A 13,152-nucleotide genomic window follows, 5' to 3' on the forward strand; every position below is an offset into this window, starting at 1 on the left:
GGAACCGAATTACGCGTGTCAAGAAAAGAGATGAAAACGGAAGGAAGGAGACAATGCCGCTACAAAACATTTACGTTTGGAGGCTTGTGAGTTTCACAATGTGTTTTTTTGTGGTATTTTGCTTACGTAGGCACCGGCTGCTCTCTTGGGTGAAAAGAAAGGAAGTACTTTTTAGTCACGGGTTCTCAAAGCCACTCATAATCACAGCTTGAGGAGTCATCTTTGCATCCGAGGCGTGGACGTTACAAAGATCGTTTAATAGCCTCCAGAGCACCCGTTGTTTATTTGTACTAGGACTATTATAAATAAAGCTATATTTAAAAAGTCATCATGGAAGAGTCTGTACCCGCGGAGAGGACTTTGACAGTGTGCAGGCGTTTGTGTTACGCCGCCGGACATTTTTTAAATGACTTATGCGCCTCGATGTGGTTCACCTACCTCCTGGTCTACCTGCATTCCATCCTGGGCTTACAGAGCACCTTTGCAGGTGTGCTGCTGCTCGTCGGCCAGGTTGCAGACGGTGTGTGCACGCCTCTGGTCGGGTATGAATCTGACAGATCCACTGGCAGACAAGGGAAGAGAAAAAACTGGCATTTGCTGGGTGAGTAATGCAAACTTGCTGGATAACAAATTGTGTTTCTTTTTTTTATTAGCCCTTGGCATATTTAAAAAAAATACAAAAGAGAGGGATGGGGAGGACATACAGTAATGTATAAAAGTCCTAATATTTATTAATATTACTTTGTATATATACAAAGTATAATAAATTAAATTTATTTACATAAATTTAGTATAAATAGTATAATAATACTCCAGACTCCATTCACTGTACAATATCCGATCAACCTCCACATGCAATATTAAGGCTCTAAATGCAATATATTGAAGTATTTCTATAATGCCTCATATTAACTCACTAGCTGGTCATATATCTCATCTCGTTTCATATTATCTACATACTGTATTGTATATAACTCTGGGTACAAACTGTTGATTTTGTTAATACTTGGGTTGTTTATATTGTTTATTTTTCTATATTGTGTATTTTGTACTGATTAACTGATTCTGTACTCTTGCTGCTGTGCAATGCAAATTTCCCCACTGAGGGACGAATAAAGGCATATCTTATCTTATCGTATTTACAGTTCAAATATCTAACACAAACATTTTAAGTCAGAATAATACAAGAAAAAAAGAAAATTAAATACAACAGAAATATTAAAGTCATCACAGGGGAAAAAAAGTTAATTTTACAAGAATGAATATGAGGGGTGAAAAAAAAGTTGAAATATTCAATAACAAAAATGGGGACAAAAGCATAAAATCACATATAAAATGTACAAAAATGTGAAAAGGTAGTCATTTTATGAAAATAAAGTCAAAACGGAAGGAAAAAGTGATGAACTTGTTGCAATGAATTATTGGGGATGGGAAATGAAATGTATAGAAAAACATGTTTTTTTTAAGGTGGAATATGAGAAAAAAAGAAAGCTTAAACATTTGTAAATAAAATAAGAAAAACATTATTTTTTTTGCTAGGAATAAAGTCAAAATATTAATAGAATGAAGCCATAGTTTTAAAGAGGGGAATATATATATATATTGTTTTAAAGAGGGGAATATATTATATATTATAAATATATTTTGTTTCCAATCTTTCCTCTATTCTTATGAAATTACAACCGTTTTTCCTCGTAGGATTAGCACTTTCCCATCTTTAAAACTATGACTTCATTCTATTAATATTTTGACTTTATTCCTGTCAGAAAAATCTATGCTTTTTCTTATTTTATTTACAAATGTTTCAACTTTCGTGTTTTTTCCCCTCATATCCTAACTTAAAAAACAAACAAACATGTTTTTCTATAACATTTGATTTCCCATCTCCCATAGTTCATTGCAACTATGTTCATTACCTCGGCACGTTTGTTTCATGAAACAATGGCATAAATGGAGTGAGCCCTCATACAGTCAGTGGGTGGAGGCGGGGCTGCTAGGATATACACACAGAGTACCCAAAAGTGTAATGTAGTGGAAATTAAATTAGTAGATATTTATATATTATGTTTTCCCCCATATTTTGTTTCCAAACTTTCGAGACTGCACAAAAGGGTAACGTAGTGGAAATTAAATTAGTAGATATTTATATATTTTGTTTTTCCCCATATTTTGTTTCCAAACTTTCCAGACTGCATAAAAGGGTAACGTAGTGGAAATTAAATTAGTAGATATTTATATATTTTGTTTCCACTACAGTCAGTGGGTGGAGGCGGGGCTGCTAGGATACACACAGAGTACCCAAAAGTGTAATGTAGTGGAAATTAAATTAGTCGATATTTATGTATTAGTAGATATTTATATATTTAGTTTTTCCCCATATTTTGTTTCCAGACTGCACAAAAGGGTAACGTAGTGGAAATTAAATTAGTAGATATTTATGTATTAGTAGATATTTATATATTTTGTTTCCACTACTGTTTATTAGGCTTATTTGTTATGGTGTGTATATATATATATATATATATATACGTATGTATAATATATTTACAAATGAATACAAAATGTTTTTTACTAAATAATTCTCTGTCTCCTCCATAGGAACCATTTGTGTTCTTCTGTCGTTTCCTTTCATTTTCAACCCGTGCTTGGCCTGCTCCGCTAACACCCCCCAATGGGCCGAGGTCATCTACTTCGTCCCCTTCATCGTCATCTTCCAGTTCGGATGGGCGGCCACTCAGATCTCACACCTGTCCCTCATTCCGGAGCTGGTGTCTGGTGATAGCGCCAAGGTGGAGCTCACGGCGTACAGGTGGGGCGTACGACTTACGACACTACGGGGGCGGTCCTGCACGCGTACGAAAAACATCCTGAGTATTAGAAATGTCATAATACAACAGTCAGCACACTGCAAAAAACGATAAAATATAACGAAAGTCCGAAGACAGCTGGGATAGGCTCCAGCACGCCCACGACTTTCATGAGGATAAAAATGTTTCACTGTGCTTTTATTTTGATAAGCATGCGCCGGAATCATCAGTCTGAGTCACGCAACCCGTCTTGTGATGACTTTCATTTTGTTTGTAATTATCGACAGAATGAACAATAGTCTGTCAAATGTGCAGTCAATTGACAACAGCTTGTCGCATGCTAAGCATTGTTGACATTCCTGGCTAAGATGGTTTTATTTGTGCCACAGGCCAGCTACGATCATCATCATCATCATCACGATCCTTGGCGTCCTTGTTGTCGTTATAATACTCGTCAGAACACGAATTGTGTCAAAGTTGTGCAACAAAAAGACATTGTGTGCGCAAGCTATAGAGAGCGACGCAATCGCAGGGCTCTCCAACAGGTAGCTGACTATCTGATGAGCAGTTCAACAAATAATATTTGCTTTACCCTGTTAGTATTTTTATAAGTGCACTACTCCAAACATTTATTTTCATGTTTATACTCAAACTCAAATAAAGAGTGGAGATGTGCTTTGTAAATAAAGTGCAATTTAAATGTTGGCAGTGCTCTCAGCAACTTTGTTAAAAGTTCTCCGTTCATGTTCTGCCTAAAAATAAATAAATAAATAAAATTGCAGCAGCCCAACATCGCAGCTTAAAAAAAATTTGTAGTAGTTTGAAAAAATTCACATACAGACTACGACAAAAACAATCCTTGCTGCAGAAAGGCATTGCTGGTACCAAAATACTCTTTACAGTAAATTTGTGTTATGGGAGTAATGTCTCCAATGGTCACAGTACACGCATGGTAATGGTAATGGTTTTATTTCATTTGAACATGCATCAGATTACAATTGAATGCATCACATAATCAGTTCACAGTTCCACATGTCCAAAAGGAGTAGGAAGAAGCAAAGCTTATTAAATCCTACCCCTCCGTCTGGTACTTTTACAATCGGTAACTGTTACATTTGTTCACTTCCTGCTTTCTTAATTTAATTTAATGTTATTTAATTTAATTTAATTTAATTTATTTTTATTTTTATTTTTATTTTTATTTTTATTTTTATTTTTATTTTTATTTTTATTTTTATTTTTATTTTTATTTTTATTTTTATTTTTATTTTTATTTTTATTTTTATTTTTATTTTTATTTTTATTTTTATTTTTATTTTTATTTTTATTTTTATTTTTATTTTTATTTTTATTTTTATTTTTATTTTTATTTTTATTTTTATTTTTATTTTTATTTTTATTTTTATTTTTATTTTTATTTTTATTTTTATTTTTATTTTTATTTTTATTTTACTCAATCCATTCCATAGTTTGATTCCACATACTGAAATGCTAATTTAGTTCTAAATTCTAGTTGTAGCATAAAATAAAGAAAAATACCTCAGCAGATTCCAGATTCCTGGTTATGTCACGGTTATGGTACTTGGCGTACACTTGTGTATGAATGATGACTTCTCATATCAAAATGCTTTTTATATATATATATATATATATATATATATATATATATATATATATATATATATATATATATAGTCTCGCTCTCATGAGTACTGACCTTGAACACAGTTAGATCCCTTTGTATCCTTTATGCTCATTGTGCGTGCAACTAAGGAAATGTCAGCAAAATCCTCCAAGATCAGCTGAGCTTTTATTCGGGGTTAATCAGTTACTTGAATTATGGGCAGCCGTGGACACGCGACTGTTTAACATTTGCATGTGATGCAAGAGGTAATACACAATCATGCAATTTGGTCAGATTCATTTTTTTTTTTAAATTAAATTTTATTTTTTTACAAACACTGAAAACGGATGGCACGGCGGTCGAGTGGTTAGTGCGCAGACCTCACAGCTAGGAGACCGGGGTTCAATTCCAGCCTCGGCCATCTCTGTGTGGAGTTTGCATGTTCTCCCCGTGCATGTGTGGGTTTTCTCCGGGTACTCCGGTTTCCTCCCACATTCCAAAAACATGCTAGGTTAATTGGTGACTCCAGATTGTCCATAGGTATGAATGTGAGTGTGAATGGTTGTTTGTCTATATGTAAAGTGTTTGTATATATGTGAATTTTCAGTGTTCATTCATTCAATCATTTTCTACCGCTTATCCTCACGAGGGTCATGGAGCCTATCCCAGCTGTCTTCGGCCGAGAGGCAGGGTACACCCTGGACTGGTTGCCAGCCAATCACAGGGCACATATAGACAACCATTCACACTCACATTCATACCTATGGTACCCATTATGTCATTGTATGGTCATATCACCTCGTACTTCGGTACGAGGTGCATTATTAAAAAAAACAAACAAAAAAAACCTTAAACTGTATTATGGAAAGCAGGAAGTGAATAAATGTAACAGTTACTGATTGTAAAAGTACCAGATGGAGGGGTAGGATTTAATAAGCTTTGCTTCTTCCTACTCCTTTCGGACATGTGGAACTGTGAACTGATTACGTGATGCATTCAATTGTAATCTGATGCATGTTCAAATGAAATAAAAACCATTACTATTATTTATGATTTTAATCTGCATCATTGATGAAGTGTTTGATTGATTTGTGTTGCAGATACGCCTTCACTGTGGTGGCCAACATCACGGTGTACGCTGTGGCCTGGTTGCTCTTTCATTTCCAGTCTCAACATGACATAGACACCACAGACAACCTGGGCCAGGCCGACGTCCCTCTGTTTAGGGTAAGATAAGAAATACTGAGTGTCATCCTCGGCATGGAGGAACCACAACCAAGCTGAGTTCTCCTCCATATAATAAACAGATGCTGGCTTTCATCCTACTGGCCATTGGAGCAGTGTTCTCCTTAATATTCCACGTCGGCACTAAGGAGAAGTCAGACGAAGAAGATCAGCTGATCAGTAGTTCCCCGGATGAGGAAGCGTCGCCTCTCAGAGTGTTTCAGTGGAAACACTGGCTAAAAGAGCCTTCTTTCTACCAGGTGAATGAATACCTTCTTATGGGAGGGGGGTCCGGAACAATGGTGGCGCTATGCAAAGCAGCAGTGTTTAAAATGTAGACTTTTTTTTTTGTAATGTGCGTATCGATTATTTATGTGCCAGCCCTGGAACATAACCACTGCCCTGGATAATAGCACTATAAAGGTGACCATAGGGGTGTTATATTATGTCTAGAGGGCTCTATTCTTGTTGAAAAATGTAATTTCGAAGGTCTTAAACAGTTTTTCTCTGCTCTAACCACAATAATATTCATTCATTTTAATGGTCGGATGCTGGAGCCTATCCCAGCCAAACAACCATTCACACTCACATTCATACCTATGGACAATTTGGAGTCACTAATTAACCTAGCATGTTTTTGGAATGTGGGAGGAAACCGGAGTACCCGGAGAAAACCCACGCATGCACGGGGAGAACATGCAAACTCCAAACAGAGAAGCCCGAGCAGGGAATCGAACCCAGGTCTCCTACCTGTGAGACCTGGAAAAACAGCAACAGCAACAGAGTTAACTATAATGGGTAATACGAATGGAGAGATGACTGTAGGGGTGTTATTTCATGTCTAGAGGGCTCTATAAATATTCATTCATAAATATTCATAAATATTCATTCATTTTCCTTTTTGTACCGCTTATCCTCACGAGGGTCGCGGGGGTGCTGGAGCCTATCCCAGCTGTCTTCGAGCGAGAGGCGGGGTACACCCTGGACTGGTGGCCAGCCAATCACAGGGCACATATAGACAAACAACCATTCACACTCACATTCATACCTATGGACAATTTGGAGTCGCCAATTAACCTAGCATGTTTTTGGAATGTGGGAGGAAACCCACGCAGAGATGGGCGAGTGTGGGATTGAACTCGGGTCTCCTAGCTGTGAAGCTTGTGTGCAAACCACCCGGCCGCTGTGCAGCCCTGGTTCAGTATATCTTTCATCAAAATAGTAGTCATGCCAAAATGTTGTGTTGCTGCTGGATGTTCACAGTGTCCAAGTGATACTGTCGTGGGGGTGCTGGAGCCTATCCCAGCTGTCTTCGAGCGAGAGGCGGGGTACACCCCGGACTGGTGGCCAGCCAATCACAGGGCACATATAGCCAAACAACCATTCACACTCACATTCATACCTATGGACAATTTGGAGTCGCCAATTAACCTAGCATGTTTTTGGAATGTGGGAGGAAACCGGAGTACCCGGAGAAAACCCACGCATACACGGGGGGAGAACATGACGGCGGACTTGAACTCGGGTCTCCTAGCTGTGAGACCTGCGCGCAAACCACTAGGCAACGGCGATACCGATATCAATCGGATAATTATCGGACCTCCCTGGATAATACCAGTAGAAAGGTGACCATAGGGGTGCTATATTATGTCTAGAGAGCTCTATTCATGTTGAAAATGTAATTTTGAAGTCTTAAACAGGTTTTCTTTGCTCTAACCACAATAATATGACATTTATAAATAATGGAAACTCACTTCCTGTATGACTTGTATGTGTTCCTGTTGTATTAATTTACTACCAACTAATGTATAAATCAAATCCACGCACTACAAAACCTTGTTGACATGGGATTTGAGGCAGAAATAACTCTGTAGATGTTATATATTGGTCAAATATGTGTCGATAAGTATTACTGATTAGTTTGCAGTACTGATTAGTTTGCTTCCATACCACCAGGTGGCCTTTCTCTACATGTGCACCAGACTGATAGCCAACCTGTCCCAGTCGTACATCTCTGTTTACCTGACCAACTCCCTGATGCTACCAAAGGTAGGCGTACGCACCGCGTCTCCATCTGCATCCACGCAGCATCTGTTTTGTTGTCGTCTTAACGTGACGCCATTCCTTCTCCCCTCAGAACTTTATTGCCATTATACCGCTGGTGATGTACGTCAGCGGATTCGTTAGCTCGCTGGCTATGAAGCCCATCAGCAAGCTTGTAGGCATCAGCGTGAGTACAACGGCGTTGCACATGTAGTGAATATCTGTATATGCCAGTGATTTTCAACCACGTTGCCGCGGGCACACTAGTGTACCTTGAGAAACCGTCAGGTGTGCCGTGAGGAATTATCCAATATCACTTTTTATAATTAACATTTATTAATCATCATTTGCAAATATTATGTCAATAGCCATTATGTCAATAGTATACATGGACCCAAATATTCCAATTCACTTTGGTTTATTTGCTCAAACGGAAAGAATTGAACTTTGCAATCTTGGCGCTATATTTATGGTGTTTATTCAATCATTCCGAATACAACAATGTTTTTAATTTGATTTTACTGTTACATTTGTTCACTTCCTGCTTTCCTATTATAGTTTAAATTAGATTAAATTAAATTAATAATAAGTAATTTAATAATAAATTAATTTAATTAAATTAAACTAATTTAATAATAATTCCGAATACAACAATGTTTTTAATTTGATTTTACTGTTACATTTGTTCAATTCCTGCTTTCCTAATATAATTAAATTGAATTAAAAAGTAATTTAATAATAATTTAATTAATTTAATTAAATGTAACTAATTTAATAATAATTAATTTAAATTAAATTAAATATAATTTATATATAATAATAATTAATTTAATAATAATTTCATTAAATTTTTGTCCTTTTTGTCGTTGTGCATTGTTTGATTTCCTTACTCAATCCATTCCATAGTTTGATTCCACATGCTGAAATGCTATGGCTAGCATAACGTAGTCCTAGTATAGAAGTGTTTCAAATGAGACCAAGGTTCAACTATCAAAGTTTGACGAATATTGAATAAAAACAACTGGTTGTACAAATGTTGTTAAATTAATACAGAGCTGTACGGAAATATACCAAAGGTCCATAACTTCATTTCTGCAAGAAATAATATATTTTCTTATTTTAAGTCAGAGATTGATGAATTCATGATGTTTTAATGTGACGTACATTTCAGATGATGTATTTTGCCGGCCTGCTGCTGGTGATCGGCTTTGCCATCTGGGTGATTCTGGACAAAAACATGGGAGCCGACAGCATCTACGGCGCGGCGGTGCTTCTGGGGGCTGGGTCAGCCATCATCCTGGTCATGTCTCTGTCCATGACCGCCAAACTCATCGGGGAGCATACGGTAAGTGGAGGGAGGATACAGAAACACCCACTGGCAACCTGCTGAGAAAGATAAGCAGCATTTGCTTTGCTGAGTCAGAGTCATGGCTGGGCAGGAACAACTCTTTAACCATTAGCCATATGGCTGCACGGCGGATGAGTGGTTAGTACGCAGGACACACAGCTAGGAGCCCAGAGTTCAATTCCACCCTCGGCCATCTCTGTGTGGAGTTTGCATGTTCTCCCCGTGCATGCGTGGGTTTTCTCCGGGTACTCCCTGGATAATACCATTATAAAGGTGACAATAGGGGTGTTATATTTTGTCTAGAGGGCTCTATTCATGTTGAAAAATGTAATTTCGAAGGTCTAAAACAGGTTTTCTCTGCTCTAACTACAATAATATTCATTCATTTTCATGGTGGATGCTGGAGCCTATCCCAGCTGTCTTCGGCGAGAGGCGGGGTACACCCTGGACTGGTGGCCAGCCAATCACAGGGCACATATAGACAAACAACCATTCACACTCACATTCATACCTATGGACAATTTGGAGTCGCCAATTAACCTAGCATGTTTTTGGAATGTGGGAGGAAACCGGAGTACCCGGAGAAAACCCATGCATGCACGGGGAGAACATGCAAATTCCACACAGAGATGGCCGAGGGTGGAATCGAACCCGGGTCTCCTAGCTGTGAGACCTGGCAAAACAGCAACAGAGTCAACTATAATGGGTAATATGAATGGAAAGATGACTGTAGGGGTGTTATTTCATGTCTAGAGGGCTCTATAAATATTCATTCATTTTCTACCGTTTATCCTCACAAGGGTCGCGGGGGTGCTGGAGCCTATCCCAGCTGTCTTGGGGCGAGAGGCGGGGTACACCCTGGACTGGTGGCCAGCCAATCACAGGGCACATATAGACAAACAACCATTCACACTCACATTCATACCTATGGACAATTTGGAGTCGCCAATTAACCTAGCATGTTTTTGGAATGTGGGAGGAAACCGGAGTACCCGGAGAAAACCCACGCATGCACGGGGAGAACATGCAAACTCCACACAGAGATGGCGTGGAGGGTGGAATTGAACCCTGGTCTCCTAGCTGTGAAGTCTGCACGCTAACCACTTGTCAACCCTAACCCTAACCCTAGCCCCAAAATGTGACATTTTTAATAGAAAAACATGAATTACGTGTTTTCTCTGCCTTAAAAACCATTTTGACCCATTTTAAAAGACGATTTTAAGATTTTTCCTCCAATTCCCATAAGAACACTTAGGCAGGTGTTAAGGACACAAAGAGCTAAAAGAGCAGACAGGTGGCTCGGTGTGGTCTTTTGAGATCGATTTCCTCCCATTGTGGTTTACTACAATGCCGATGCCAGGACTCTGATCCTTCATTGGAGTGTCTCTCTCTCTTTTGGCAGCAAAGTGGAGCCTTTGTTTACGGCTCAATGAGCTTCACAGACAAGGTAGCCAATGGCGTGGGAGTCATCGTCATCCAGAGCATCAGGCCATGCAGGTGAGACTCACTTCTCCTTCCAAGACCATCTTTTTTTAAATATTTATTTATTTTTTTAATTTTATTTGGGCAAATATATGAAACATTACAGTGCATTCAAAATCATCACTATTACCATTATTATTGTTATTATTATCACATTATTATAATCACCATTAATTAAAAAAATTTTTTTTGCCTTTTTTTAATTTTATTTGGGCAAATATATGAAACATTATCGTGCATTCAAAATCAATCAAAATATAAGTTTTGATTAATTACATTTGTATTATTACACAAATTACAAATATACACAAATATTACACGAAATATTATTATTATCATTATTATTGGGCGGCACGGTGGTCTAGGGGTTAGCGCGCAGACCTCACAGCTAGGAGACCAGGGTTCAATCCCACCCTCGGGCATCTCTTTGCATGTTCTCCCCGTGCATGCGTGGGTTTTCTCCGGGTACTCCGGTTTCCTCCCACATTCCAAAAACATGCTAGGTTAATTGGCGACTCCAAATTGTCCATAGGTATGAATGTGAGTGTGAATGGTTGTTTGTCTATATGTGCCCTGTGATTGGCTGGCGACCAGTCTAGGTCTTACGCCCGAAGATAGGCTCCAGCACCCCCCGCGACCCTCGTGAGGAAAAAGCGGTAGAAAATGAATGAATGAATCATTATTATTGTTATTACCATTATTGTTATATCTTTATTATTATTACCATTATTATTGTTATTATTATCACATTATTATAATCACCATTAATTAAAAAAAATGTTTTTCCTTTTTTTTATTTTATTTGGGCAAATATATGAAACATTACAGTGCATTCAAAATCAATCAAAATATAAGTTTTGATTATTTACATTTGTATTATTACACAAATTACAAATATACACAAATATTACACAAAATATTATTATTATCATTATTATTGTTATTACCATTATTGTTATATCTTTATTATTATTACCATTATTATTGTTATTATTATCACATTATTATGATCACCATGAATTAATTTTTTTTTTCCTTTTTTTATTTTATTTGGGCAAATATATGAAACATTACAGTGCATTCAAAATCAATCAAAATATAAGTTTTGATTATTTACATTTGTATTATTACACAAATTACAAATATACACAAATATTACACAAAGTATTATTATTATCATTATTAGTGTTATTATCATTATTGTTATAATCTTTATCATTATTACCATTATTATTGTTATTATTATCACATTATTATGATCACCATTAATTAAAAAAAAATTTCTTTTTTTAAAATTTTATTTGGGCAAATATATGAAACATTACAGTGCATTCAAAATCAATCAAAATATAGCTTTTGATTATTTACATTTGTATTCAACTATCTGATCAGAAGCCGAAAAGGAGTAGGCTGAAGCAAAAGCTTCTCAAGATATAATCATGTTCATGCCACAGTCTTGTTTTCCCCTGTTATCATTATTATTGTTATTATCATTATTGTTATAATCTTTATCATTATTACCATTATTATTATTATTATTATAATCACCATTAATTATTTTTTTTCCTTTTTTTTTAATTTGTATTTTATTTGGGCAAATATTGTTATTATTGTTATTATCATTATAATTATTATTATAATCTTTATCAAGGTACTCAATTCATTATTGTTTTTGTTTTTTTCTCACCCACAGCACAGAGGCGTGCTGCCCAGCGTGTATATGGTTTTATCGCGATGTCATGGTAACAGTAACCGGGGGCGTGGCTGTGGCTGCAACACTTTGTCTGGTAACAATTCTCATCTGGCCAATCAAGACCAGGAAAACCGCATCATGATGATATATCATTATTACATTGTGCATATATATCGATTTGCCACAATTCCAATTGATGTTATATACATGTGTGTCTTTTTGGATGCCTTTATTATACTAAATTATATTTGTGCATAATTGTTTTATTTGTTGTTTTTACTGAGTATTCTTATTTTTTACAAGTGAAATGAAATGTTTTCAAAGGTCAAACCCTAACGAATGAATATACTGTATGTAACCTCATGTCCTGTCAAGTTGTAAAGATGAAAGACACAAGATTATTATATTATTTTCAAAGAAACTGACTTGCAGCTATGTACAATTAAACACACTAAAAGCCAAACAATAAAAGCTATTACTGATTAAAGTGTGACTGAATATTTGGGTGAAAGCGGTGTTAGAAATAACACATTAAAATGTGTGTTTAAGTATTTGATCCCCCGCTGATTTGGTAAGTTTACCCACTTAGCACACGTCTGTGTAGTACTAGAGTGTGTAGTTTATTTCTCATTTGAATATACAACTGATGAAGTACAGTGAAATGGGGCAATTATCATTAGCATATTTGTTAATAAAGAAAACAAATATATATATATATGTTTAATAATAATAAAATAGAAGAAAAGCATCCACCTGATGTAGAAGTTTGTGGGAATTTTTTTTTTATCTGAAGTTAATGTGTAGTTAATTTCTAATTTGAATATACAACTGATGCAGTACAGTGAAATTGGGCCATTATCATTAGCATATTTGTTAATAAAGAGTAAAAATGTAAAAAAATATATGTTTAATAATAATAATAAAATGGAAA

At 36.3% G+C, this 13,152-nt stretch overlaps 2 protein-coding genes across 3 annotated transcripts in view; both read left to right on the plus strand.

The window, feature by feature from the left end:
* The window catches only part of mfsd12b (major facilitator superfamily domain containing 12b), a 13,275-nt gene extending 577 nt beyond the window's left edge, over positions 1–12,698 (plus strand). The window contains exons 1-10 of one of the 2 annotated variants that reach the window (XM_058072349.1): positions 1–86; positions 475–601; positions 2,599–2,809; positions 5,532–5,658; positions 5,739–5,915; positions 7,612–7,704; positions 7,793–7,885; positions 8,870–9,043; positions 10,449–10,543; positions 12,222–12,698. The exon at positions 1–86 is cut by the window's left edge and continues 577 nt beyond it. In XM_058072349.1, the coding sequence (XP_057928332.1) occupies positions 1–86; positions 475–601; positions 2,599–2,809; positions 5,532–5,658; positions 5,739–5,915; positions 7,612–7,704; positions 7,793–7,885; positions 8,870–9,043; positions 10,449–10,543; positions 12,222–12,363 (1,325 nt within the window). In that variant the 3' untranslated portion in view covers positions 12,364–12,698. Of the gene's footprint in view, positions 602–2,598; positions 2,810–5,531; positions 5,659–5,738; positions 5,916–7,611; positions 7,705–7,792; positions 7,886–8,869; positions 9,044–10,448; positions 10,544–12,221 lie in introns of both variants that reach the window. The other variant, XM_058072348.1, reaches the window with a different exon arrangement.
* csnk1g2b (casein kinase 1, gamma 2b) overlaps positions 1–13,152 on the plus strand; it is a 94,375-nt gene that overhangs the window by 61,457 nt on the left and 19,766 nt on the right. The window lies entirely within an intron of this gene.

Source organism: Doryrhamphus excisus, chromosome 5 (genome assembly GCF_030265055.1).
Source record: "Doryrhamphus excisus isolate RoL2022-K1 chromosome 5, RoL_Dexc_1.0, whole genome shotgun sequence".
Taxonomy (NCBI): domain Eukaryota; kingdom Metazoa; phylum Chordata; class Actinopteri; order Syngnathiformes; family Syngnathidae; genus Doryrhamphus; species Doryrhamphus excisus.